Source organism: Hippocampus comes, unplaced genomic scaffold (genome assembly GCF_001891065.2).
Source record: "Hippocampus comes isolate QL1 unplaced genomic scaffold, H_comes_QL1_v1.1 scaffold539, whole genome shotgun sequence".
Lineage (NCBI taxonomy): Eukaryota > Metazoa > Chordata > Actinopteri > Syngnathiformes > Syngnathidae > Hippocampus > Hippocampus comes.
In genome coordinates, this window is record NW_017804753.1 from 109,106 (window position 1) to 136,300 (window position 27,195).

Sequence of the window (27,195 nt, forward strand, 5' to 3'; positions counted from 1 at the left end):
TTGTTGCATGCACATTGTTGTTTCAGTGAAGTCTCTTGGCTTTGCGGAATTGAGAGGCTGACCTCTTCGGCTTTTGCTTGACTGAGAGGAGTGTGTATTGAACATGGATCAAAAGCCCTTTACCTTTCTGAAATAACATGCCACATTCTGGAAAATTTCCACTTCTTGTGTCCCTCATGCTCATGAATGTACTTAACTGCTCACCAGTGCAATCAGAAACAAACATACGTCTGGATAATTAATTCTCTATGCATCTTGCAGTCGGAGTCCCTTCCTTGGTATTTTCCAATGGCAGAGACCTACTAATAGGCAACATCCATGGCAACAATCTTCGCACTTTAGTACAATCACAGAACCGAGGAGTTGCAGCTGGAGTGGACTTTCATTTTGATCTCCATAAGATCTTCTGGACTGATACCATTCAAAATAAGGTAAGTGACAATACACTGACAATACAATCCAATACACAATACCTTTTTATCGAAGTTACCCGGCTTGAGAGTTTTTTTGAGAAGCTGTGGTTCTCTAGTGGCTACTTCACTGCGGTAATCTGTGATTGCCCCAGCCAACTCTATATTGTGTAAAGGTCTGTGCTTTGTGTACTATGATCTCCTCCATTGACTCCAGCAAATCAATTTCTGTTCTGTCCATGTCAAGGACTGCACCTCTCATGGACCGATTTTGAAGGCAATGAGAGGTGCTGCTTCCATTGGCTGTGAATCAAGTAGGCTGTGTTCACACCCACAACGGCGCAAAACACTTGGCATGAATATAGACCTCTTAGTGTTGCTCACCTTATTATTTCTATATCTGATATCTGAGGCAAAATTTTCTTGTTTAGAGAGTAGTCCTCTGACCTTTTTCATGAATGCAGTGACACAAACAGTGCTTCAGAGTGTTTCGGAACATACTTTAAGCACTACTTATCGTGCCTTCAGGGTTTCACTCTCACTTCCATACCATTTTGACACCATAATTGTATGCAAGTTCTGCACCCCGTGGATGCAGATTCCATTGTTGAGTCAGGAAAGAGAATCACAGTCGCACCTACCTAGCAAAGTCTTACCTTTAATGTTAATTCTTTCAGAGTCATGCCTGACCGGCTATTCATGAAATGGCAGATATTTCAAAGGATAACTTGTATGCAATCCTGGTGCATATCTGCAAGGTTGACACAGGAATTAAGTGATGGGCGCTGGCTCCTGTGCAGCGGGGTCATAATGAAGGGGAAGCTCTGTAAGATGTGAAAACAAATCCACGTGTATTATCTTTAGACCTATCTGATAAGCAGCTATGATGGCTACATACCAGGGTGCAATTTTGTAATACAAGCTCGCTTGAGTAATTATGCTGTATTTGTTTTCAGTAGCACCATCCCTCCAAACGCATTCTTCTCCGCTTAAAAAAAAGAAACGCAGTCGCGAGGTTGAAGGGCCAGGGTACATCTTTTAAAGGGGATCTTTGTAAATTAAACGCCTCTGTAGCTCCATGATTAAAGTAGCCCGAGTGCAAGCAGGGCATGTGAATGCAACAGGAGAGGTTAGATAACCACATCTACAGTTTCTCTTTCAAGCAGGCTTGCTGGTGAATCTGGCTCATTCACGACAAGCGGCAATTTGGCAGATGTAGTTAGGAAATATTTTTCAAAAAAGAGGCATTAAGCAGTTTATTGCCAATCTCAGAGGATGGTTACTCTCACACTCAACCTATAACAAAGAAAATTACCCATTGTGTATTTAAAAGCATCACATAGCCCCTATTACCTTAAGGCTAACATACATTGGGAAACTCCATAGGCACGCACACAGGCTAACAATTAGCATCATGGGGCGCTGTTGCTCCATATTAAGCAACGATGATCTGAACACAAATGTTTCAGCAACAGATAGACCATGAAACAATGCTCACGGGTATATATTCTTTATCCTCTGTGAAGAATGACAAATATTACTGCCATGCTGACAAGCTGGCAGAAGAGCTGAGTCTCCGGGCAAGTATATCCATATTCTGTCTACCCTACAGTGGCCAAAGTATGAACATGAGAATGAGCAGCACAATGTGCATTGAAGGAAAGAGTGTGACAAAAACGGTTTCATTCGTAATTAGGTCATTACTGTATGCTTTTATGAAGTACAATATCACAGATTGGTATTTTTCCTCATAACAAGGAAGACACCATTTATGGAGTTGGAACAGATCATGGAGCAAGTTCAAGTTGTATCTTAAGGCACCACTCTATATTACTACACAGACTGTTAACTTTTGCGACCCTTTTTTTTTTTTTTTTAATCATCGATAGGTAATAAGATAGCATCTTCCTTTATGAAAACTCCTATGCAGCGAGGAGCTACTTTTCCACTGACAATGCCGTCTTTTGTGAACAGGTGTTTTCTGTGGACATGGATGGGTCCAATATGCAGGTGGTTTTAAATGTATCAGTTGACTACCCTGAGAACCTGGCCGTGGATTGGGTGAACAATAAACTGTATGTGGTGGAGGCCAGTGTCAACAGGATTGACATGACGGATCTGGATGGAAGTAACCGGGTCACACTCATCACCGAGAACCTGGGTAACCCTAGAGGACTGGCGGTGGACCCCACTGTCGGGTAAGCACATCCCCCCATTCCAATCGGCCTGTCCTCCCAAGCCCACATACAGTGCAATATCTGTTTTGTGCTCCATTGCCACGGAATAATGTGAGTGCTTGCTTCTGTGTGAGATTAGCAGATTGCCTGTGGTGGATTAGGGAGATGTAATGTAAGTGATGACCCTAATTGTAATCCAATTGAAGGGAGGGAGAGCCAGGTGGCTACTGATGTATTGCTCATTTTAAATTGAGTCAATATCACCAAAAACGTGCCTCTGAGACTTCCCTATTTCGCATTCACAAAATGTTGAGATTTTCCATTGAACTGAATATAATACAATTACGATTAAGGTGAGACATGCAACCACCAATCTGGGAATCTGATAACATTCTGTCAATTCTAGTAAATGCTTTCATCTTCATTGTATATTTTTCATGGCTATAAAAGTCTAAATGACGATGCCCCCGCCCCCCCCCCCCCCCCACTCCCCCACAGCTATATGTTCTTCTCAGATTGGGAGGCCCTCAATGGACAACCTGGTCTTGAACGAGCCTACATGGATGGAACCAACCGTTATGGGATCATCAGAAGTAAACTGGGCTGGCCAGCTGGCATCACACTAGACATCGAGGCCAAACGCATTTATTGGGTTGACAGTCGCTACGATTACATTGAAACGGCAACCTATGACGGTCTTCATAGGTAAATATGATGATTGTCCATGTGTTTACTTTGAAATTCCTAAGCACGTGCAATCAATATTTGTATTTAATTCAATTTGATTCAGCATTAAAAAAACTGTACTTGTCTAACTTTTTTTTAAAAGATCGGCTATTTTCCTGTTTAAGCAAGAACCTTGTTCATTTTAAATGGCTGCCATCTTGAGCTAGCCGAGACAGCCGAAGTGTAACATCAAAGATGGCCGTTACCTCTCTTAGTTATCAAGTGATGTTAAACTCTTAAAGAAAACATCATCAGCACATGTTTCTTTGTCACCTTCTGATGAATCAATATCTATTCTATTTTGAATAGGAAAACTGTTGCCCATGGTGGTGCTGTCGTACCGCACCCATTTGGGATCAGCCTATTTGAGCACTATGTATATTTCACCGACTGGACAAAAATGGCGGTCATGAAAGCCAACAAGTTCACAGACACGAACCCACAGGTCGTCTACACTTCATCCCAGACCCCACATGGAGTGGCAGTGATACATCATCTTAAACAGCCAAACGGTGATTCTATAGAGCGGTCACGACACGTATTGACGGATTTTTCACTCATTCAAGTCTTCGAAAGTCAGTTTCTGTGGTTTTGTCTTCAGTGGTGAATCCTTGCAGTATAAACAGAGGCGGGTGTGATCAGATCTGCGTTTTGAGTCACAGGAGCGACAACGGAGGGTTAGGCTACCGATGCAAGTGTCGCATAGGCTATGACTTAAACACCGATGGCAAGAGATGTCTGGGTAAGTAAAAAGATTTCCCTCTAATGTTGTGTGTAACCTACATTGACTGCAATAATCCTCCAATATGGCATGCTTTTTGATTTTATCTCTCCAGCCGTGAGGCAGTTTCTGCTTTTCACCAGTCAGCTGGCCGTGCGAGGGATACCGTTCAACCTCTCCTCTCAGGAAGACATCATCCTTCCCATCACTGGATTACCCTCCTACTTTGTCGGGGTGGACTTTAGTGCAGAGGATGATGCGATCTTCTTCTCGGACACGGCCAAAGATATGATCTACAAACAGAAAGTGGATGGGACCGGTGAGCATTTCCCTGTTGCGTAGCTGAGCTTCAAGCGGGACTAGCAAAGAGAGTTGAGGGATCACATGGCGGTGTGGCACATGCCTTGTCGCTGCTCAGACGCAGGTTAAACCTGATGTTGGTGATTGTGTAGATGAGAACAGGCCGGAGGATCTGGGAGAGGGAGGGTTGCGCCGCTTTGCTAGTAGTCACAGCCGACTTCAATATATGGGCCATAATAGTTGTGCCCCACCAGTCGGATGATTTGAAAAATATGATGCAATGAGTCAGAAGGTTTGACATCCGTTGTTGACATCCACGCGTAAATGAAATACGATTTCCATCACTCATGTCCACGTAGCTCAGAATCTGTCTGACAGTGCCCCGATCAAATTCACCAATATCGCATGAGACCAACTGTGACAATACTTTGACGTGGTCTGAGCAGGCATAAATTTCGATCAACTTTTTGCCACCATATTGTCACTGTTGGGTGCATTTCCCAAAGTGACACTCTCGCGATGCCGGAACACCTAACTTGTGCCAATATAAAAATCAGGATACGCCGGCAAGTTGCAACGCAAGTCAATGCTCTACTGTTGTTATAGAAATACGCAAATTCACCAGTTCCCCAAAAAAATAAAAAAGATGCTCCACTGCCCCGATTAGACCTGTTGTTTTTGGAACAGCTCTAGTTTTTCCCTTCCGGTGCACTTGAAGAAAATGCAAACTGACAGCATATTTATTCAAATGTAGCTCAGCTTTCTTCTTTGTGTTAAAGAGTCGTCTAACTGCTTTGATCTGCACAGGCAGGGAGGTGCTGGCGGCCAACAGAGTGGACAGCGTGGAGGACCTGGCTTACGATTGGATTTCGAAAAATCTCTATTGGACTGACCCACGATACAGGAGCATATCTGTCATGAAGGTCGTGGATAAATCCAGGCGGGCTATCATACAGAACCTGAACAACCCGAGAGCCATTGTGGTCCATCCTCTTGTCGGGTAAATCAATCCATCAGGTCTCAAAGCATATTTCCAAACCTTCAGGGTTAGACGTGATTGCACCTATTGGCCACACTACTTCAATGACATGCTCATAGGTGTGAAGTGGTTATATGCCTATACCGCCCACTATTTTCTGTAGATAGAAAATCACTATAGCAGTATACAAAACAAATGAATGAATGGTTGTAGGCTAGTTTTTTTTTTTAATAAATAAATGTAGATTGTGTGCATAGGTGGCGTACCTAATTGATGAGTATATACAATATGAAGCACATGCACGTCATTTCACACACAAAGCGGCGCTTACCAATTCACAAAGTGCCCTAAAATAAATCCATGGGGAAATTGTTATTGAGCACAAGCTGTTATTTCCAATAGCCTCAAAGTCATAAGGCTTCTGCATCCACATGAAGAGATTAGTGTAGCATGAAGGGCGGTATTGTAGTGGTAATACCAGGCATTGGTCTTACACACTATTATAATAAAACATAAAAATGGAATTGCAGTGTATTATATTCATTTTTCTGTTATTGCTAACCAGGTCAAATACCTTATTACATCCATTCTGCTTATTTATGTTTCTTTTTCAGATATATTTTTTGGACTGACTGGTACCGGCCAGCAAAGATTATGAGAGCTTGGGGCGATGGGTCACATGCCCTGTCTATTGTAAACACCACTCTTGGCTGGCCCAATGGCCTCGCTATTGACTGGAGGTGAGCCGTGTAGCAGCCTTGGCCGGCAAAATACAATTGTGTGAAAGCTGAATTTATTTTGCAGTCATGCCTAATATTTCTTCTCCACACAGCGCTATGCGTTTGTATTGGGTAGATGCCTTCTTCGACAAAATCGAGCACAGCAATTTTGATGGACATAACAGGCTTGCTTTGGACCGCATTACTCAGATGTCCCATCCTTTTGGCCTCACCATATTTGAAGGTAATTGGCCCTGGTGTACATGTAAAGGCCAGCACGTTAAATACCGGTCGTTCATGTCACAGCTTGCCATAAGTGGACAGATTGGTAATTATAATTTTTATTTATGTTTTTATACCTTTTGGTCATGGCGAATAAAGTCGTTTGAAGCTTCTATAGCTGAAATGTTGAAGACATAGTTATCTAGTGTCATACCCTACTGAAGAGAAAAATAGTTTTAGCAGTTTGAAAAGAATGTCATCTAGCTAAATACTAACACAAGATGCAAAATGACTTAATAAGCAATAGCAAATGGCGGTGTAAAAAGACTCACAGGCGTTTGTCTTTGTCCTCTGCAAAAAGAGGACTATAAGTGCAGCTTACTGAGTCACATAGTTGTCAAACTCTTTGTTTGCGTCTGTATGACTGCATTCTCCCACTAAGGACACCAGAAAGAGTACAGAGGCTGAAACGGATTAATGGCATTTCCCATTCATTTCAATGGAGCAAGATGATTTGCGTTGACCATGGTCAAGCATCACTGTATACATATTTATATCGTAGATGAAGAAAGTGAGAAATGATCTATTGCTCCTCTCAAGGTTATGCATATTTCACCGACTGGCGCCTGGGTGGAATTGTCCGTGTTCGCAAGACCGACGGTGGGGAGATGGTGGTTATTCGAAGAGGGATCAGCCATATCATGCATGTCAAATCTTTCAACTCCAACTCTCAGATTGGTCAGTGTATTTCTTTACACCTCATTCGCGTTTGGGTCCACCTCATAATGTCATCTATCTGGCTTGCCTCCACTCATCGCAGGTTCCAACCCGTGCAACCGGCCGACAAATCCGAATGGGGACTGCAGCCACTTTTGCTTCCCAGCCCCAGACTCCCACAGGGTCTGTGGGTGTCCGTACGGCATGAAGCTGTCCCCCAACCAACAGACTTGTGTGGAGGATCCTTCCAGCGAGCCCCCAACACTGCAGTGCGGCGCCAACTCCTTCTCCTGTGGCAACGGCAAATGCGTCCCAAACAACTACCAATGCGACGGTGTTGACGACTGCCATGACAACAGCGATGAGGCCAACTGTGGCATCAACAGTAATGTTTCCCTTTCAGTGGCAAAACTGTTTTTCATGATGATTCTTTCAGTTCTGCATAAAAATCGTCATGTCTTTCCAGACACCACTTGCTCCCCTTCTGCGTTCACGTGCGCCAATCATCGATGTGTGCCAGCCGCGTGGCGTTGCGATGGCCACAACGACTGTCTGGATGACAGCGACGAGTCCAACTGCCCGACACATATGCCCGGAACCTGCCCGGCCAATCAGTTTATATGTGCCAACCTCCGCTGCATCCCGCTCAGCTGGCGCTGTGACACTGACAACGACTGCGGCGACGGTTCAGATGAAGCAGACTGCCGTGAGTTACAAATTTTTCACCCAGGCAAATGCAGAAAGCCTTGAAACTTTAATGCAGCAGTTTCGTAGCTAATGTTTTCATTTGCGGAGAGAGATTTGTAATTTTGGTCTCAGATTCACCTTAAGGTCAATATTCATCCACAGATCACAGTAACACATGCAATCCAGACCAGTTTCAGTGTCCGGACCATCGCTGCATAGCCCCGAGTTACGTCTGTGATGGTGATCGGGACTGTGTGGATGGGGCAGATGAGCAAGGATGCAGTGAGTGGTTGCGATTCATTCATTCTTAGTGGAAACAGCGTTTGCAGTAGATGGCAACATTTACTATTATGTAAAGGCTCATTCGTTCATTTCCATACACATTTTTAGCAGTTACCTACAGCCTGTGTAAAACCGAACAAACATTTGCTTTTGTTTCTTGAACGTATTTTTGCTGTAAATAACAAACGGGAAACGATAAAATTTAATAAGCTCAACTGGATTTTGCAGTCTACAACTGCACTTTGAACGAGTTCAAGTGTTCCCGCGGTCATCAGTGCATCAACTCCTTCTACCGATGTGACGGTGTCTTTGACTGCACTGATCGCTCGGACGAGCAAGGCTGTCGTAAGTAAATGAAACAAAATGTTTAATTGTACCCTCTCGACACTACATACATAGTCAAATGAGATCGGGATAAATATCCCGTCTCGTAATGACATATGCCCATATTTTGACGGTGCTATTGCATGTTTCGCAGCAACGAGGCCTCCGGGGATGTGCCATCACGAGAGCGAGTTCCAGTGCCAGTCAGACGGCAGCTGCGTCCCATCCACATGGGAGTGTGACGGCCACTCAGATTGCGAGGACGGCAGCGACGAGCACCACGCCTGCCCGCCTCGCACTTGCCCTTCCTCGCTCTTCCGCTGTGACAACGGCAACTGTGTGCTGCGCAGCTGGCTGTGCGACGGCGACAACGACTGCAGAGACATGAGCGACGAGCGGGATTGTCCCACGCCGCCTTTCCGATGCCCGAGTTGGCAGTGGCAGTGCCCCGGATACAGTATGTGCATCAACCTCACCGCAGTGTGTGACAACTCTCCTGACTGCCCTAATGGGGCAGACGAGTCTCCACTCTGCAGTAAGTCACTTCATCAGCCCTCTTAAAAACTTAGTAACGGTATCATTGCTGAACAATCCGGTTATATTTGTCTGTCTTTGCATTGCGTTCAAATCATGCATGTGTGTGATTTGACTTGTGTTAACCTGAAAATGATTTGTGATTCTCCTTTCTTGCTTTTCTCACAACTTTCAGATGAGCCTTTGCCAGGTAGGAACAAAAACTTAATCATTTAGTAGAAATGGTCGAAACAGAAATGATCACTCACTTAATAGCAGTTTACTGCACTGCCCAGTGCAGAAAAAGTCATTGGGTTGACCTATTTGGGTTTTTTTTGTTCGATAACCTGTTCAACCATAAAGCCAACACTGCCTACACGAGTACGACTACCCAAATTGCTTTTTGCTCTGAATGACCACCTGTCAGTATCAATCAAGATTTCTGACCACATTTCCTCCTCAAAGATGATTGTTCACAATAGTTCCACCAATTTTGACCGTTTATTTTTTATTTTTTTTTTTCCCTTGATACTGACCAACGACCTAGTATTAAATTTACAGCATTGCATCAGTTGGGGTGAAATAACCCCGAAACATAATCACTGCAGAAACTATCCAATAGAGTGCTTTGACTTATTTATTTTTGGTTAAATCCAGTTGGTGACTTTTTCTTGACCGGGTGGAAAACAAAGTTGTGTTGTTGTGATTTTGTTTGTGTGAAAAGAGAACACAATGTCATGCATGTTATTCTTTGAGAATGCATGTACACACCAGGGATTTTTATCCATGTCGGTTCTGATTCAATTTTTTTTTTTTTTGTTGTTTCCTTTGTCCAATTTAGATCAGGAGAGCTGCTTTGACAACAATGCTGGATGCACTCATGGCTGTATCCAAGGGCCCTTCGGGGCCCAGTGCACTTGCCCTGTGGGCTATCAACTGAGTAATGACTCCAAAACCTGTGAGGATATAGACGAATGTCATCCTCTTGGAATGTGTAGCCAGCATTGCTTTAATGAAAGAGGCTCTTTCCGCTGCCACTGCCATGATGGGTACACTCTCGAAGAGGACCAGCGGACTTGTAAGGCCTCAGGTAACAACGTATCAACTTAAGTCTAGCCTGCTCTTTATTCTCGGCTATTTTCTCATTTTAAAGCTTTACGAAAGGCCGGATTCCTTTAGGCAAGATGAATAACATACATGTCAGTCAGTGTTCATCACCGGTGTAATTAGGACATTATCATCAACAAAGGGCTGTTTATGGGGAGTGTGCCTCTTGCACATAGATAACCCGCTGAAAGGAATTGTAACACAATAGGTCTCATTATTTGTACCGAAGTGCATTCCCCAAGGGTGGACATTTGAGAAGGGTCTATTTACCAGCCCTGTCGTAAGGTTGAGTGGACATGCACAAGCCAACAAGCGCTCAGATTAGCATGAGAATAGTCATGAGAAAGTATACGATGTCTGTTAACAGATTCTCGTCAAGCCTTCCTGTTGGTCGCCAGTCGTAATCACATCGTACAAGATGACATCACCACTCTGCCCAATGTGGTCCATTCGCTAATCCGGGATGGACGCAACATTGTGGCCCTTGACTTTGACTCGGTCGATGACCGAGTGTACTGGTCGGACACGAGCCAGGACAGAATCTGGAGTGCTCATAAAAATGGCAGCGATCGAACTGTGGTGAGTTTTAATCCTCGGGTGTCGATGACCAATCGCTGTGCTCGTAAACCGTGTTGGCTTCAATTCAAGACGTGTGTCGACAGATATTTGACAGTGGGGTGACTGTGACAGAGAGCCTTGCTGTGGATTGGATAGGCAGGAACCTCTACTGGAGTGACTACGTTCTGGAGACAATCGAGGTTTCCAGACTAGATGGTAGTCACCGGACCGTGTTGGTCAGCGAGAATGTCACTAATCCCAGAGGCCTGGTGCTGGACCCAAGAGACGGGTCAGAGCAAAACCAATCCTAGCAAAGCTCTGTTTGTGCTGTCATCCAAGGAGTTGCTATTCAAAGTTTTCCTTTGCAGTGCTCTCCTGATGTTTTGGACAGACTGGGGGAGGAACCCCCACATTGAGAGGGCCAGCATGGATGGGAAACTGAGAACCATTATCATAAGCAACAAACTGTACTGGCCCAACGGTCTTACCATAGATTATCCCAACAATTTGTTGTACTTTGCCGACGCCTATTTGGATTTCATCGACTACTGCGATTATGACGGCAAGAATAGAAAACAAGTTCTGGCCAGTGACCTGGTGAGTCCGTGACATGAGTCGCACATCAGACACGCACTGTATTGACAAAAGTATTGGGCCACAAGTTCCTAAATTCTGGGGCTTCATCTGCGCCTACTTTATATGGAACATACAGGGTGAAAAGTCACGATTCCCTTTTAATCAATTCCTAAACATTACAGGAAGGAAACTAAGTTTATTATGACACCTGCCTTTGTTGTAATTAATGTGTTGGAGGGATGATGCAATGGTTTTGTTTTGTTAGTCGTGAATCCAACTCTGTGCTATACCCCAAAATTCAGAGCGGCCCATTGCTTTTATGCACAGTCAAAGCATAAAGCATATTGTTTTGTATTTAATGTTTTAATACCCTTTTTTCTTCTGTTTCTTTGCAACTCTGTGGGAAAAAAAAGGTTCTTCAACACCCCCACGCGATTACCATTTTTGAGGATTTTGTGTATTGGACCGACAGATACATCAATCGCGTGATGCGAGCCCATAAGTGGCATGGGGAGAACCAGACAGTGATGCTGTTCAACCTCCCTCAGCCCATGGGTCTTGTGGCAGTGCACCCAGCTCGGCAGCCAGCAGGTATGGCAGCCACATGCGCCGTAAAGTCTTTACTGGCAGGCTGAATTGCTTTTGGTATTTTGAGAAGTAACGCCACGCTTTCTTTATAAATTTGGGTCCACTTGTTATTCGCTAAGAGTCATGTTAGAGAGCAGTATCAAGTTGTATTTACTCTCACATTTTGGGTTGTGTGATTCATCTGTAGGTCGCAATCACTGCTTCCAGAATCCCTGCACTCATATCTGCTTGCTGTCGGCCATTGGACCGAGGTTCTACTCATGTGCGTGCCCCTCAGGGTGGACGTTGGCAGCGGACCAAGTCACGTGTACCAGAAGTATGTATCGTGCCTGTGTTCAACTAATAACTTTATTTTGCAAAAAGTGGTTCCGTACTTGGCATTTTAATTCACTAAATTGTCTTCACAAGATGGTCAAATTCTGACACTTTGTAACTGAATACCACAATTATTATCACATTGTTTGCATGTCTAAAAGAAAACCGGGTTTACCTCTAATGTGGGAATACTACACAGCTTGGATGGAATGTTATTGTTTTTAAGTCTGGTTCGGAATTTTTTAAAGAAGTAGTAGTAGTCGTACTCGTAGTAGTAAACTTGGTCATTTGTATTTGAATTTTGTGTTAGTTGGTCAAAAGCAGTTGCCGGTCTGGATTCCCCCCTCCAATGTTTTTAATAAAGAGTCTCATATTCTCCTTTGGATCCTCTTGCCATCTACATGTCGACACACAAAAAAAGTATTAGAAAACGACGCCGATATGATTCTGAAGTCTTAAGGAGACAAGGAACCTTTAGTCCAAGGAGGTTCCTTGTGTCGACGGCTTAGCTCATCTCATGTTTCTGCACATGAAAGCCAACACGATCCCCCCCGAGGCCAATGATTATCCAAGAATGAAATTGCCCCTTCACAACTGATTGATTCTAATCTGTGCTGACTAAGCAAATAAGATTCTGGAGCATACTTTCACTTATCAGTAGACGATAACTCTCAGGAAATGTGTACCTACTACCATGTTTTAGAATTCAGGAGGGGAAAAAATTGATTAAAAAAGTTTTATTTTCAATTTCTTTTTGTAGCTGAGGATCCTTTCTTGGTGGTGGTGAGAGACAGCATCATATACGGGATTTCCTTGAACCCAGACGACAGAAGCAATGATGCAATGGTGCCCGTGGCAGGACTTCAGAACGGCTACGACGTTGACTTTGATGACAGTGAACAGACCCTTTACTGGGTCGAGCACCCAGTGAGTTACAGTCCACAAATATTCTGCACAATAACAAACATGCGAAATGGATACCCCTCCAGCAGTGACATCATCATCATCATGATGTTTTCTTACCTGCCTTTCAGGGTGAGATCCACAGAGTGAGGTCAGATGGTACCAACAGGACAGAGTTTGCCCCTGCAGCTGTTCTGGGATCTCCAGTTGGTTTGGCCCTGGACTGGATAACGGAAAACCTCTACTACACCAATCCATCAACACAGTCGATTGAGGTGAGACAATTTATAGAATCTTACGTTTGTTTCATCATGTTGTGCAATTAGTGACCAAAAAAACTCCCGAAACAAACTGTAAAACCCATGGGAACAGTAATTGAACCAGTTTATGCTGGGGCAGGTTTTGAAGCTGAGAGGGGAGTTTCAGTACAGAAAAACTCTCATCACAAATAACGGCTCTCCAACTGGTGCCGGCAGCCCTGTTGGCATCGCTGTGGACCCGGCACGTGGGTAAGCTCCATTTAACAGCAATCCTTCCCCACTTACATTGAGCCTTTTCAATTGCTCGACAAGGCCCAGCCCACTCGTGCACACAAAAAAACTCACGTGCTGATCTACAACCTTTACCTGGACATGTTTTGAAGCAAACTGTACTGGACCGACCAAGGGACGGAGAGTGGCATCCCTGCCAAGGTGGCATCTGCAGACATGGATGGTTTGAACCCTATCAATCTCTTCACCAATAACCTGGACCACATCGAGTTCCTTACTGTGGACATTCAAGAGAACAAGCTGTATTGGGCTGTTACGAGTACTGGCATGGTTGGTCTTCACACAAACGAAGTGGTTTGCTCATTTTGTAAGACCGAAGATCTAATCGTGAATGTCCACAGATTGAACGTGGAGATCCAGATGGGACTAACCGCGTCACTGTGGTGTCAGGGCTTGCTCATCCCTGCGGCGTCGCCGTCTTTCAGAACTTCCTCTACTTCACTGACCGCGATTTTGAGGTCATAGAGCGCATGGACAAGTCCACAGGCGCCGACAGGATTGTGCTACGGGATAATGTGTCCGGACTCAGAGTTCTGAAAGTCCATTACCGAGACTGTAAGTTGAATGCAAGGGGGGAAAAAAAAAATCACCAAACAAAACATTATGTACATCTGCTGTATCAAAAATGTAGTTTTTAAAGTGGTAAGACTGTTCGAATTATGATTACAATGTCACGGATACATCATTCATTATTAATTTTTCATGAAGTTCATTCAAAACACTGTTAATGAGCAGAAACTATTTATTCATCCATTTTCCTTAGCACTTATTTTCATTAGACCAAAAAAATCTGTAGGACAGTTCAATACAGTGGTGCCTGAGTACAGTTCTTCTCACTTGAAAATATGCAGCAGAGAGCCAAATAGTGAACAATTTATTCCCACCCTCAGTTGGAGTTTATTGTCAAAATAAACATAAAACAAAGACAATCTTGGATTTTTGTGCTACAACCAAACACCACTGGTATAAGAATTGCCACCAGCTCAATGATAACATACAGTATAACAGAAAATGCTATTTACATGCTAATGCTAATAGTTAGCATCAACAGTGCCCCTTTTAGAAGCAATGGATTTTCGAACACAAAATGTGGAGAATGTTAAGTTGCGGTTCTGAAGGAAGAAAGCTGGAACAGATTAATCGAATTTCCATTCTTTTTCAATGGTAAAAGATGATCTGAGATAAAGTTGTATGTCAAGGCACCACCGTATTGTGGCAAGGGAGGAAACACACAAAATGTCAATGTTTCTCGTAAATTGATGATTGTTGCTCTTGACATATTTAGCCTCTGCAGGCACAACCAACGGCTGTACCAACAACATAACTGCGTGCCAGCATCTGTGCTTGCCTCGGCCGCAGGGTCTCTTCACGTGCGCCTGCGCCACAGGCTTTAAACTCAACTCTGACAACACGACCTGCGCCCCTTACGAGTCCTACGTTGTCATCTCCACACTATCCGCTATCAAAGGCTTCAGTCTCGAAGGGGCGGACCACTCAGAAGCTATGGTGCCAGTGGCGGGCCGAGGTCAGTCGGTGTGGCCAATCTTGAGACGTTAACTTATGCAAAAAAAACAAATGTGTAACTATTCATCCATCCATTAGCCCAGCCACGTATGGTTTTCATATTTCAGAATGGGGACAGCATTCATAGGTATATTAAAAAGTTGCATTTTCAAACTCTTAATACTGTTTGTGAAATAAGATGAGACACTGTAGTCATCATGATTTCCAAAAGGAACATTCATTTAGGAATTAATCATCCACTGCAATGTAGTCATTGTTTCTAATGAGTTTATTTTTGCTCTTTCAGGCCGTAATGCCCTACACGTCGATGTACACATGGCATCTGGTTACATCTACTGGTGTGACTTCAGCAGCACGGTGACAGCACAGAACGGTGTCAGAAGAATCAAGACAGATGGCTCGGGATTACGTAGTGTAGTGACGAGTGGGATTGGACGCAATGGGATCCGAGGCATAGCTGTGGACTGGGCTGCAGGTATGCTGGTTTTTTCTTTATGGGGGGAAACCGAAATTGAAGAAAAAAAAATCATATTGCTCAACATGTAATTGCAGTTGAAATCCTATACGAATATACAACTTATAATTGAAAACAATGTCATGACAAATCAACTCCCAATAAAGAAATGCACTGGTGGACGTGACAATCAGAAATGTTTTATTTAGAGTTGCTTGTGACTAGAATTTTAATATATAATTGTATTAAAAAGTCATCATAAGGTAGACCTGATGCAACTTTGATTGTGACGCTGATTTCAAGTTCTATATTTGCAACAATCTGCTTGATGATGATGATTATGAAGATAATTTCTCCAATCTGTTAACTATTCTACCCAGGAAACCTTTATTTCACCAACGCCTTCCTGATGGAGACCTACGTTGAAGTTCTTCGCTTGAACACGACTTTTCGAAGGGTGCTGTTGAAAACCCAGACTGACATGCCACGCCACATCATAGTGGACCCTCGGAATAGATATTTATTCTGGGCTGACTACGGCCAGAACCCTAAAATTGAGCGAGCACTCCTGGATGGAAGCAACCGCACAATTTTAGTTTCATCAGGAATTATCACCCCGCGAGGTCTCGCCCTGGACCAGGAAACCGGATATGTCTACTGGGTTGATGACTCTCTGGATATGATTGCCCGAGTCAGCCCCCAAGGAGGGGAGACAGAGGTTGTGCGCTACGGCAGTCGCTACCCAACTCCCTACGGGATCACCGTGTTTCAAGAGAGTATCATTTGGGTTGACAGAAACCTCAAGAAGGTGTTCCGAGCAAGCAAGGAGCCTGGCAGCACAGAGCAACCGGCTGTCATAAGAGACAACATAAACATGCTGAGAGATGTGACTATTTTTGACCAGCGCATTCAGCCATCCGCACCCAAAGATCTTAACAATAACCCCTGTGTCGAGGCCAACGGAGGCTGTGCCCATTTCTGCTTTGCCCTGCCAACCACCGACGTTGGCAACACATCCAGAAAATGCGCTTGCGCGTTCGGCAATCTCGCGGCAGATAATGAGAGCTGTGTGGTGTCAAAGGATGACTATCTCATCTACACTACGGAGAGCACGGTGCGCAGCTTACGTCTCGATCCAGAGGACCACGCCGTGCCCTTCCCCGTGGTCAATGTGCCACGCACTTCGGTGGCGCTGGATTTTGACATCACTGACCGAAGGATCTACTTCACTCAGAGTTCGGGCGCGGGAGCCAGTAAGATCAGCTATATCGATTTGTCTTCTCCCACTTCAGCTCCAGCAGTGGTCGCTTCAGGTAGGCAACAGTATGACTTATTTGTCTTTTGAGACCTTGGAAAATCAATTCAGAGATTTGCTCCTAAATAAATGTAACATGTTTGAAGAAACTTGCTGAAAGCATGTGTCGAGAGTGGAAGGTATGTAGTACTCAGTTGCGGAGATGTAGCGTTAAACTGATTTTTGCCATTTGAGTTTTCCTGACTTTTGGGCTTCGCTAAAATGGCGCTTTGACGCACTTGGCGCCCAAGTGTGGCCTGAGTTGCTCCTCCACTGCAATAAAAGAACTCGAGCACCGTGGTTAGCTAGCCGGCTATTCACATAGACGTATGAAGCACCTTACACAGGTTGATTTTTAAAAAAAAAAAAATTTAAATATGGCATGTTTGTGAACAACACTCCCCGCTTGGCTGTGTGAAATGTACAAGACATATTTACTTTCACTTTCCATGGAACTGTGCTGGACTTGACGGGGATTCCCTCTCCCCCTCCCTCTTTTGTCCCACCGCTGCTCTGTAAATATTCTGCCTTCAGCATGTTTAGGTGTGCTGTCAACTGAAGTCTACCGGTGTGTTGAAACAAGGCACCCCTTAACACCCTTATATGTACATATTCAGATCCCTTCCTGTGATTTTTCTAATGCAACAGATCTAGGGGCCCCTGATGGCATTGCATACGACTGGATAAATAGACGGATTTACTACAGCGATTATGCTAACCAAAGCATCAGCGCAATGTCTGTGAACGGATCTCAGAGGACTATTATCGCACACGTGTCCAGGCCGCGGGCCATCATGTTGGACCCTTGCAGAGGGTAAGGCTTTCTTGCATAGCACGTTGGTCTTTGAACTTTTGCATATTCTGTTCTGAATCCTATCTTGTTGGCCAGATACATGTACTGGACGGACTGGGGAACCCATGCGAAGATCGAGCGGGCTACCTTAGGTGGGAACTTTCGGAAAGAGATCGTGAATAGCAGTCTGGTGTGGCCCAATGGACTGAGCTTGGATTATGAAGAGGAGCGGCTGTATTGGGCTGATGCCAGTTTGTAAGATCCGACAAAATCAGTTTTTGTACTTCAGTGGACTCTTGGAACTAAAACTTAATTGTGCACGTTACACTTTCTTTAAAATTTCTGGTTCAATTCCAAGTTGTTGTTTTTTTTCTCCAAACCATTTGGGTTGCAAGAGTGCACTGCATGCTTTGTGTCTAAAAGCCGTCCTCACCGGTATTGCTACTGTTGTTATTTTCGCTGCGCCATCAGACAGAAAATTGAGCGAGCCTCCCTCACCGGATCGAATCGGGAGGTCATCGTCAGCACGGCCATCTACCCGTTCGCCATGGCAATGTTTGGGCAGTTTATTTATTGGACCGACTGGAACACACGTAGCATCTACCGTGCCAACAAACACGACGGCTCCGACCAAATGGTAATGATTCAGAACCTCCCGTCTCGGCCGATGGATATCCATGTTTTGGCCAGCGGGAAGCAGCAGCAGTGTACGAGTCCTTGTGAGCAGTTTAATGGGGGCTGCAGCCATATCTGTACACCAGGTATGAATATATTTTTAGTTGTCTTTCCAGTTGAATCATCAATTGCAGGAGAAAAAATAAATGACCTAAAATGTGACTACGTTAGGGCCAAATGGAGCTGAGTGTCACTGTCCATCAGAGGGCCACTGGTACCTCGCTGACAACAAGCACTGCATCCTCGATAATGGGACTCGGTGCCAAACGGGTCAGTTTACCTGCTCGAATGGCCGCTGCATTCGTGCCCAGTGGAAGTGTGACAATGACAATGACTGCGGCGATGGCAGCGATGAGCTGGAGAGAGTCTGTGGTAGGGTGTCTTTAAATTGGTCACCTTGCATTTTTTTTTCCCCTCTTGCGTTGGTTGTCTCCCTGACTTGATCATGACTGCAAATTAACCTCACTGTCAGTGCTGTGGTGTCAAAAGTCCTACTTCTTTTACTAACAAGCTCTTTCTTTCGCTGTAACAATAATTGCTTCTTAGGAGTCAAGTCTGACTTCGACTTTGTAGGTGTGTATGCATCCTTCTTGATTAGAAATTATCGAACAAGCTCCTAGCAACATATCAGTACTAATCACAATCAAATCTTTGCATGCAGTCCCTCAGTTCCTGTCATCGTTTGTAGCCTTGTCAGGTAACCTGCGCATTCGATAAATGTGTGCTATATGCAGTTTCTCGCAAGGTCTCTGATAGAGCCCGCATTCCATTTGTTAGCCTTCCACACATGTGACCCCACGGTGTTCACCTGCGGCAACGGGCGATGTGTGCCGTACCACTACCGCTGCGACCACTACGACGACTGCGACGACAACAGCGATGAGGCGGGCTGTCTCTTCAGGCAGTGCGACCCCAACACAGAGTTCGCCTGCAACAATGGCCGCTGCATTTCCAAGGATTACGTTTGCAACGGCATCAATAACTGCTATGACAACGGCACCTCAGATGAGCAAAACTGCCGTGAGTAAAATACAGATATTATCAAATCACACAAGTCTCCAAAAGTTAGAGATTTTGAGCTTTTGGGGGAAGTTTCAGGAATGCACTCCAACCTTTATACTGTCGATGAGCTTATTTTGAAACTTTTGAATGCACATGTCCAACAGACTATTCATTTTCTCAGTTGTGTTGAAACTACGAACAGTTGGATGTTAAAAAGTTTGTAGGACACCCAGTTTACATGTACAGGTTATAGTAGTGCATTTTAAGTCAATCTTGAAATTTCAGTCAAAAATGAGTACTTTATTCTGCACATTCATGACAAAAAAAATGACATGCAAAAAATTGATCATTTTAGCTGAGAGAACCTGCCAGCCGGAACACACCAAATGTCAGTCGACCAACATTTGCATCCCACGTTCATACCTGTGCGATGGAGACAATGACTGTGGAGATATGAGCGACGAGAGTCCGACGCACTGCGGTGAGTTGAACACCAACTAACTCATTTTTCATCCAACAGTATTTCTCAAATCTTAGATCAGCGATGGGCAACTTAAATGATGGAATCATTTTTTTCATCAGCACTACCTGCTGACCAAATAGGACAGTGCCCTTCCAAGTCTCATGATTTTACTTGTTTACTTTGTTCCTGCATGTCATTCAAAATTAAAAAATACCCATTTGTCCAAGCCATCGTACGCGTTTGCAACACCTGCGTTAAAAATGTTCCTATTTTTGCAGGCCACAAATTTGCATTTTCAACGACTTGTCAACGGTTTTTGTGAAGGAAAAAGAAATTGCTGTTTTTTGTGTAGTTTGGGTGTAGTACTTGAACTTTGTGCAACTGGTTGTAGTTTTGACCTAGGTTGAAATATTTCATGGCTGAAAGCAGATTTGGGACACAGGCTTGCTTGCCTTTCAAATTATGGGCAATTTAAAACTGATCACGGAATCATTTTTTTTTTTTATAATTTCTGAAAATTAATCGAGGGGCCACAATGCGTGCATCGCTAGTTGCCCATCCCTGTCTTAGATCGACTGTCCTGTTGCATGTGATTTGCATTTAGTGCAACTACACCGCACAAAAATCAAGCAGCTTCTCAGACTCCTCATGGTGTTTGTCATGTAATTTGTGATGCCGTTTGAGTGATGTCATAATCTTTCACATTTCCCACCTAGCTACATCCACATGTTCCCAGAGCGAGTTCCGTTGTTCCAGCGGCCGTTGCATCCCCGCCCACTGGTACTGTGACGGAGGGGCCGATTGTGCCAACGGCTCTGATGAACCCCTCTCCTGCAGTGAGTGTCACACAACTCTTTTACCCCAAATGGTTCCAATGGCCTTTGCTGGCTTTGTGTGTCTGAACTCATCACCACCACCACCACCACCACCACCACCACCATCACGTCCCCCTCCCCCAGGTTTTGTGTGTTTGTGCCTGTCCGCCCATCCAAGAAGTGGTGAGTGATGCAGTGGAGAGGGTGAGTCTTTGCGGTGTATCTCTTTGTTGACGAGGTGGTCGGCCAGGCCTCCCATTATGTGTTGGATTCTACTGTGGCGCACCCCCTTCAACCTCCTTTTGTCCTGTGGGGGTTACACAGCTTCACGTTGGCTTTTGTTTAGATAGCTCGCCATGCATTGGAATGTGGACTTACTAGGGTTATTTTGACAGTTTTTTTTTTTTTAAACTCTGGTAGTGTTAGATTGCCAAATTTATCATTAATGGGAGTAGCGGCGAATGACAAATGTGTTAATAACAAAAAACATTTCCTTGCTCTCGGCTAGAATCCTCGCATCTCCAAAATCACTGCTTTTCAGGAAATAAAAGCAAAAAAAAATCTTGCTTGAGGTAGCAAAACATTGTTCAAGGTCGTATCAGACTGTACCTAACACAGTGGGCAAACCCTGCCTACTTGTGATTCAGCACCCTTGGATTTCCATATCCCCAGATTAAAAAAACAAACGCTTATTTTTTAATATATATTTTTGAGGGGAGGGAGTATATAGGATGAACTAAAAGTATCAAAAATGTGATATTTCGACACACACGGGTTATTTTGAGAACGTATCTTAATTTGGGTGTACATTTTGTCTTTGTAGCCACGTTAGCCAGGACCTGCAACGCAGATCAGTTCCGTTGTGATGATGGCAGGTGCATCGCCTCGTCCTGGATCTGTGATGGGGACAACGACTGCGGTGACATGAGCGATGAAGACCAGCGGCACAATTGTGGTATGCACCATACTATTTATCATCAGTATCAGTTTCTTCCACTCATTTTGCCCCTCACTCAAACTCTCACATTTCTGCACCTTGGCGTTAGACACATAAAAAAAATGTCAGGTCACAGCCGAATGTTTTTTGAAAGACACTTAAGAATGTTCGGACTGTGACACCTGGGTCATCACCGTGGCCTGTTCAACCTTTTCTTAATCAGCTCTCTCTGATTGCGTCCAGCCAACCGAACATGTTCAAGCGCAGAGTTCACCTGTGCAAACAACCAACCGCCTCAGCGCAAGTGCATTCCTCAAGACTGGGTGTGTGACGGAGACGCCGACTGCACGGATGCGCTGGATGAGCATCAGAACTGCTCGCGGAGATCCTGTGGCGTCAACGAGTTCACCTGCAGCAACGGCCTCTGCATACGTAGCTCCTACAGGTTACACCAAATAACCGCTTTTGCGGTTATGCATCCTGCCTGGCACGATGACCTCATCGTGATCTCTTATTCTAAATTAGGTGCGACAGGCGAAACGACTGCGGGGACAGCAGCGATGAACAGGGTTGTACCTACCAGCCGTGCCAACAGCACCAGTTCACCTGCCAGAACGGCCGATGCGTGTCCCGTGACTTTGTCTGCGACGGGGACAACGACTGCGGTGACGAGTCGGACGAGCTGGAGCACATGTGCCGCACTCCCGCGCCCACGTGCCCCCCGGGAGACTTCAAATGTGACAATGGACACTGTATCCGCCTGAGCCAGGTGTGTAACCGGGACGATGACTGCTCCGACAACAGTGACGAGAAAGGATGCGGTAAGTGTGATGAAGATTTGCTGTTCTGTGTCCGATATACAATGTTCCCCGTATACAGTATCCTGATAGCTGGTATTACCCGCACCATTTTTTTTTTTCACTTTTTTTTTTTAAATGATCGTTTTGGTGGGGGGATGTATACAGTGAACCAGGGTTGTAGTAGTTTGGGATTTTTCATTAGAGTTAATTTTTATTTCATTTTGACTTGACTTAAAATTTAAAAAGTTAGTTTTTGGTCATTTGATAAATGTAACATGTAGTTTCAGTTCATTTTCATTTTCTTAAAAGCATTTTTGTTTTTAGTTGATTTATTTTTTGTCTTTTTAAAATTTTTGTTGTTTTGTTTGTTCTAGTTAACTGTAATAACCTCGCAGTGAACTCGATTCATCTCATTTTGCAACAAGAAACAGTTTTCCAAATAGTGAGCCAACCAGTTATTCAAAAAGAAGCTAAAAGTTGTTTAATGCTCCTCCCAGTTAAAGTTTAATGTCAAATTAAATCAGCTTGTGAACTGCACATGGCCAAACTCAGAAAACAGGTGAGTGGTGATTTTGTCATAACCTGAGCCCTGAGAAACTGTGATGTCATTTTCAGTCAACAGCAAGTGGCAAAATGGCCGCCCCCTGAGAGGGATAAAAATGAGTGGATTTTATGACCGGTGTATACAGTGAACCAGGGTTGTAGTAGTTTGGGATTTTTCATTAGAGTTAATTTTTATTTCATTTTGACTTGACTTAAAATTTAAAAAGTTAGTTTTTGGTCATTTGATAAATGTAACATGTAGTTTCAGTTCATTTTCATTTTCTTAAAAGCATTTTTGTTTTTAGTTGATTTATTTTTTGTCTTTTTAAAATTTTTGTTGTTTTGTTTGTTCTAGTTAACTGTAATAACCTCGCAGTGAACTCGATTCATCTCATTTTGCAACAAGAAACAGTTTTCCAAATAGTGAGCCAACCAGTTATTCAAAAAGAAGCTAAAAGTTGTTTAATGCTCCTCCCAGTTAAAGTTTAATGTCAAATTAAATCAGCTTGTGAACTGCACATGGCCAAACTCAGAAAACAGGTGAGTGGTGATTTTGTCATAACCTGAGCCCTGAGAAACTGTGATGTCATTTTCAGTCAACAGCAAGTGGCAAAATGGCCGCCCCCTGAGAGGGATAAAAATGAGTGGATTTTATGACCGGTACTTAATTCATATTCCACAAACGCATTATTCATCAGAATGCTGTCTTTAGACAAGTGGGAGCGCAAAGAACATATGATTGTAAAGAACGTTTTGGAATTGACCTCCCCTTTAAAAGAACAAATAAAACCAAAATATCTAAAGACGTTTAAATTTTGACTATGTCGTGCACAACATTTTTTTCTGGCGCTTGTATAATTCCAGGTATCAACGAGTGCACAGACCCATCCGTCCATCGCTGCGACCACAACTGTTCAGACACACCCACTAGCTTCATCTGCACCTGCCGCCCCGGCTATCGCCTCATGTCCGACGGAACGACGTGCGACGACGTCAACGAGTGCGCCGAGACGCCAAGCGTGTGCAGCCAGGTGTGCGAGAACACGGTGGGCTCGTACGTCTGCAAATGCGCCCCGGGGTACCTCCGAGAGCCGGACGGGCGCAGGTGCCGCCAGAACAGCGACATCTCGCCTTACCTCATCTTCAGCAACCGTTACTACCTCAGGAACCTGTCCACGGACGGGCAGGCCTACTCACTGATACTCCAGGGTCTGAACAGTGTGGTGGCCATGGACTTTGACCGCGTGCACAAGCGCTTATATTGGATCGACGTGAGCCGCAGAGTGATTGAGAGGATGTCCTTCAACGGGAGCAACAGAGAAGTGGTGGTCAACGGAGTCCTGCACGGGGAGGGCCTTGCAATCGACTGGATCGCAAGGAAACTCTACTGGGTGGATAGTTTCATGGATTGCCTGAAAGTATCTGAACTGGACGGTCGATTTGTGAAAAAATTGGCTGAACACTGTGTCGATGCTAATAACACTTACTGCTTTGAGAACCCCAGAGCCATCGTATTGCATCCCAAACAAGGGTGAGTAGAAGAAATGAGTCTGACGAATGGATTGGGTTAAATGAGCTGGTTGTGAAACTTACTAGGGCAGTGGTACCGAGAGATTCATTCTTGAGTCTGACGAATGGATTGGCTTAAATGAGCTAGTTGTGAAACTTACTAGGGCAGTGGTACCGAGAGATACAAGTGAGCTCACTCATAAGTTGCCGCGCAGACCTTTTTATTTGACTTTGACGTGCGCATAAACACAACATGAAGCAATTTCTTGTGAATTAGTGAACAATTCCTCAAAAATGGGGGCCTTTTATTGCTACTCCTATTTTACTGTCAAACTAAACATTAAACAAATTTCTTGTAGGGTATCTAAAATTAGAGCCGCCATAGCTCGGCTGTTTTTACCCCACAGGTCATGTTTATCATGCACTACTGTCGAGTGATAATGGCTGAGCAAATATGAAAAATGGGATGGGGCAGGAGGGCATTGCATACCCCCCCTTAAACTATTGCAATATAAATGAATGATAACAAGCTATTATTTCAAGCTAGCCAGAGTGTGAGCGGTCACCACCACTTCAGTCTTCCAGTCTTCACTCGTAGAATGAAGACTGGAAGTGAAATCACTCTAAAAATATGCTCGCCCTATCTCAGACACATATGTCACATGGCTTGATTGTGCTTATCCTATGTGAGTTCTGATTCTGATTTTTCCTCTTGTTAGATATGTTTACTGGACCGACTGGGGTGACAAAGCCTTCATAGGCCGAGTTGGAATGGACGGAACCAAAAAAGTGGCGGTTATCACCACAAAGATAGAGTGGCCCAATGGGCTCACCATAGACTACACAAATGACAAGCTCTACTGGTCCGACGCACATTTGAACTACATCGAGTGAGTCCAGATTCTCTTGTCCCTTGCATTTGAAACTTGGAGCCTCGCCACTTCCATCCGTCTCAATGTTTCAGGTACTCGGACCTGGATGGTCACCACAGACACACGGTGTACAACGGAGTTCTGCCTCATCCGTTTGCCTTGACCGTGTTCGAGGACACAGTCTACTGGACGGACTGGAACACACGAACGGTGGAGAAAGGCAACAAATATGATGGTTCTGGTCGCCAGGTTCTGGTCAACACCACACACAGACCCTTTGATATTCACGTGTGCCATCCTTACAGGCAGCCCATTGGTGAGTTCAGCTGTGACTTCTGTCATCCCTGTGTGGTTATTGACTTTGATTTAAGTGGGGGTTTAGATTTCCGGCCTCACAATACTGGTTTTGTATTTGTCCAGCTATTGTAAAATGAGACTGTTTGGGCCTCTTCTCGCTTCTTCCTCCGGTAGTAAACAATCCCTGTGCTGTGAACAATGGTGGCTGCACTCACCTGTGCCTCATCCGTCACGGGGGGCAGGAACACACCTGCGAGTGTCCTGACCACTTCCTGGCAATGCAAATAGGAGGAGTGACCAGATGCCTTCCCATGTGCACCAGCACGCAGTACAGATGCACCAACAATGAACGGTTTGTCTTTCATGTGGCACGTTTTAGAGTCCCACGACCTTCCCTGACATCATGCCTCCGAACAAGTTCTCCGAAAGGCCTTAAAATGTTGCCAATGTTGCATCATCAACAGGTGTATTCCCATCTGGTGGAAGTGTGACGGTCAGCGAGACTGCAGAGATGGTTCGGACGAACCCTCTACCTGCCCCGCACGCCACTGCAGGCTCGGACAGTTTCAGTGCAATGACGGCAACTGCACGAGTCCGCACTTCCTGTGCAACGGCAAGCGGGACTGCCACGATGGCTCAGATGAAGACCCCGTCTTGTGTGGTTAGTTGGGCGATGTTAAGCTCCCATTTTAAAAATTGTTGCCATCTTCCAAGTGTTATTCAAACCTCACCAACGATACCCTCCAGCGACACACCAGTGCGAACCTCACCAATGGCAGTGTACAAATAAGCAGTGCATCCCCGAGTCGTGGCAGTGCGATGGCGAGGATGACTGCGGCGACCGCTCCGATGAAGACCCTTCCCATTGTTCCGCCAGGACGTGCCATCCCGGACAGTTCAAATGCCGCAATGGACGCTGCATCCCCCAAAATTGGAAATGTGACACTGATGATGATTGTGGGGACAACTCCGATGAGCCTCTCGAGGAGTGCAGTAAGTGACGTTTGACCTTCCTTCTTGATACACTGCCCCTGTATGACATTCCGAATACTTTTCTCACAAAGTGGGCCCAGCGTATCGATGTGACAACCACACCGAGTTTGACTGCAAGACCAACTACCGCTGTGTGCCTCTCTGGTCCGTATGCAATGGCCACGACGACTGCAGAGACAACAGTGATGAGCAGGGCTGCGGTGAGTCCAACAGAGGCAACAGAACCGCTCTGAGCCACAAGATAGACTTTTTCCCCCCCTATACTAAAATTTTGTCCCTGTCTTATAAAAAGAAAAACTGAGGAAAGAAAAACCATACGCATCTAAAATCTGGAGGCGGTATATTGCCGCATGGCTCCCATAGATTGAGGGAAGAGGCGAAGTTTTACAACACTTCTTCGACAGTTCAAGCGTTAACTGACCATATCTGGACATAGAACGTTTCCACCCGACAGCAACATATTTATATATTTTGGATTTTACAATAATACTTTTCTATATTATAATTTATTATATACCTGTGATGAAATTGTGAAGTGTGGAGAGTCTCTGTAGCCAAAATGTGCAGTAAATTAATTGGGCTATAATTGCTAACATCATGTCAACTCTCGCCATTTTCTTTGCAGCCAGGACAAAGCAATTAATACACAGGATTATATGTGCGAGGGTGGATTCTCTGCTGTGCGTGTCGCCGAAAATAATTTATTCACAATTTTCTAATTCTGTCGCTTTCAACATCGTCAATCGGTGTGCGGCGGGCCTAAAGCGAGATACAAGATATTTGTTTGCTGTGTCACATTCTTTGTGGACTCAACTTGTGGATTATACTGCTATGATGTCACACTAATTA

General features: G+C 44.6%; 1 protein-coding gene across 1 annotated transcript in view; it reads left to right on the top strand.

Annotated features, from left to right (window-relative positions):
* Nucleotides 1-26,546, top strand: part of lrp2a (low density lipoprotein receptor-related protein 2a) — a gene marked incomplete at its 3' end in the record, with an annotated part of 35,889 nt that extends 9,343 nt beyond the window's left edge. The window contains exons 11-59 of the mRNA XM_019875922.1: nt 262-431; nt 2,385-2,608; nt 3,086-3,292; nt 3,623-3,825; nt 3,915-4,055; nt 4,150-4,353; nt 5,142-5,334; nt 5,928-6,053; nt 6,146-6,276; nt 6,855-6,992; nt 7,075-7,356; nt 7,438-7,677; nt 7,821-7,940; nt 8,169-8,285; nt 8,419-8,799; nt 8,974-8,988; nt 9,619-9,867; nt 10,252-10,463; nt 10,547-10,731; nt 10,811-11,039; nt 11,432-11,609; nt 11,794-11,922; nt 12,682-12,848; nt 12,956-13,099; nt 13,224-13,333; nt 13,468-13,645; nt 13,717-13,930; nt 14,661-14,900; nt 15,186-15,374; nt 15,734-16,666; nt 17,296-17,461; nt 17,537-17,695; nt 17,912-18,201; nt 18,287-18,487; nt 18,662-18,688; nt 18,777-18,812; nt 18,893-19,135; nt 19,473-19,598; nt 20,297-20,416; nt 21,219-21,350; nt 21,576-21,777; nt 21,858-22,153; nt 23,540-24,206; nt 24,904-25,074; nt 25,149-25,372; nt 25,528-25,705; nt 25,818-26,014; nt 26,101-26,346; nt 26,418-26,546. Coding sequence (XP_019731481.1) covers nt 262-431; nt 2,385-2,608; nt 3,086-3,292; nt 3,623-3,825; nt 3,915-4,055; nt 4,150-4,353; nt 5,142-5,334; nt 5,928-6,053; nt 6,146-6,276; nt 6,855-6,992; nt 7,075-7,356; nt 7,438-7,677; nt 7,821-7,940; nt 8,169-8,285; nt 8,419-8,799; nt 8,974-8,988; nt 9,619-9,867; nt 10,252-10,463; nt 10,547-10,731; nt 10,811-11,039; nt 11,432-11,609; nt 11,794-11,922; nt 12,682-12,848; nt 12,956-13,099; nt 13,224-13,333; nt 13,468-13,645; nt 13,717-13,930; nt 14,661-14,900; nt 15,186-15,374; nt 15,734-16,666; nt 17,296-17,461; nt 17,537-17,695; nt 17,912-18,201; nt 18,287-18,487; nt 18,662-18,688; nt 18,777-18,812; nt 18,893-19,135; nt 19,473-19,598; nt 20,297-20,416; nt 21,219-21,350; nt 21,576-21,777; nt 21,858-22,153; nt 23,540-24,206; nt 24,904-25,074; nt 25,149-25,372; nt 25,528-25,705; nt 25,818-26,014; nt 26,101-26,346; nt 26,418-26,546 — 10,059 coding nt within the window. The remainder of the gene's footprint in view (nt 1-261; nt 432-2,384; nt 2,609-3,085; nt 3,293-3,622; nt 3,826-3,914; nt 4,056-4,149; nt 4,354-5,141; nt 5,335-5,927; nt 6,054-6,145; nt 6,277-6,854; nt 6,993-7,074; nt 7,357-7,437; nt 7,678-7,820; nt 7,941-8,168; nt 8,286-8,418; nt 8,800-8,973; nt 8,989-9,618; nt 9,868-10,251; nt 10,464-10,546; nt 10,732-10,810; nt 11,040-11,431; nt 11,610-11,793; nt 11,923-12,681; nt 12,849-12,955; nt 13,100-13,223; nt 13,334-13,467; nt 13,646-13,716; nt 13,931-14,660; nt 14,901-15,185; nt 15,375-15,733; nt 16,667-17,295; nt 17,462-17,536; nt 17,696-17,911; nt 18,202-18,286; nt 18,488-18,661; nt 18,689-18,776; nt 18,813-18,892; nt 19,136-19,472; nt 19,599-20,296; nt 20,417-21,218; nt 21,351-21,575; nt 21,778-21,857; nt 22,154-23,539; nt 24,207-24,903; nt 25,075-25,148; nt 25,373-25,527; nt 25,706-25,817; nt 26,015-26,100; nt 26,347-26,417) is intronic.
* Nucleotides 26,547-27,195: the final 649 nt, after the last annotated feature.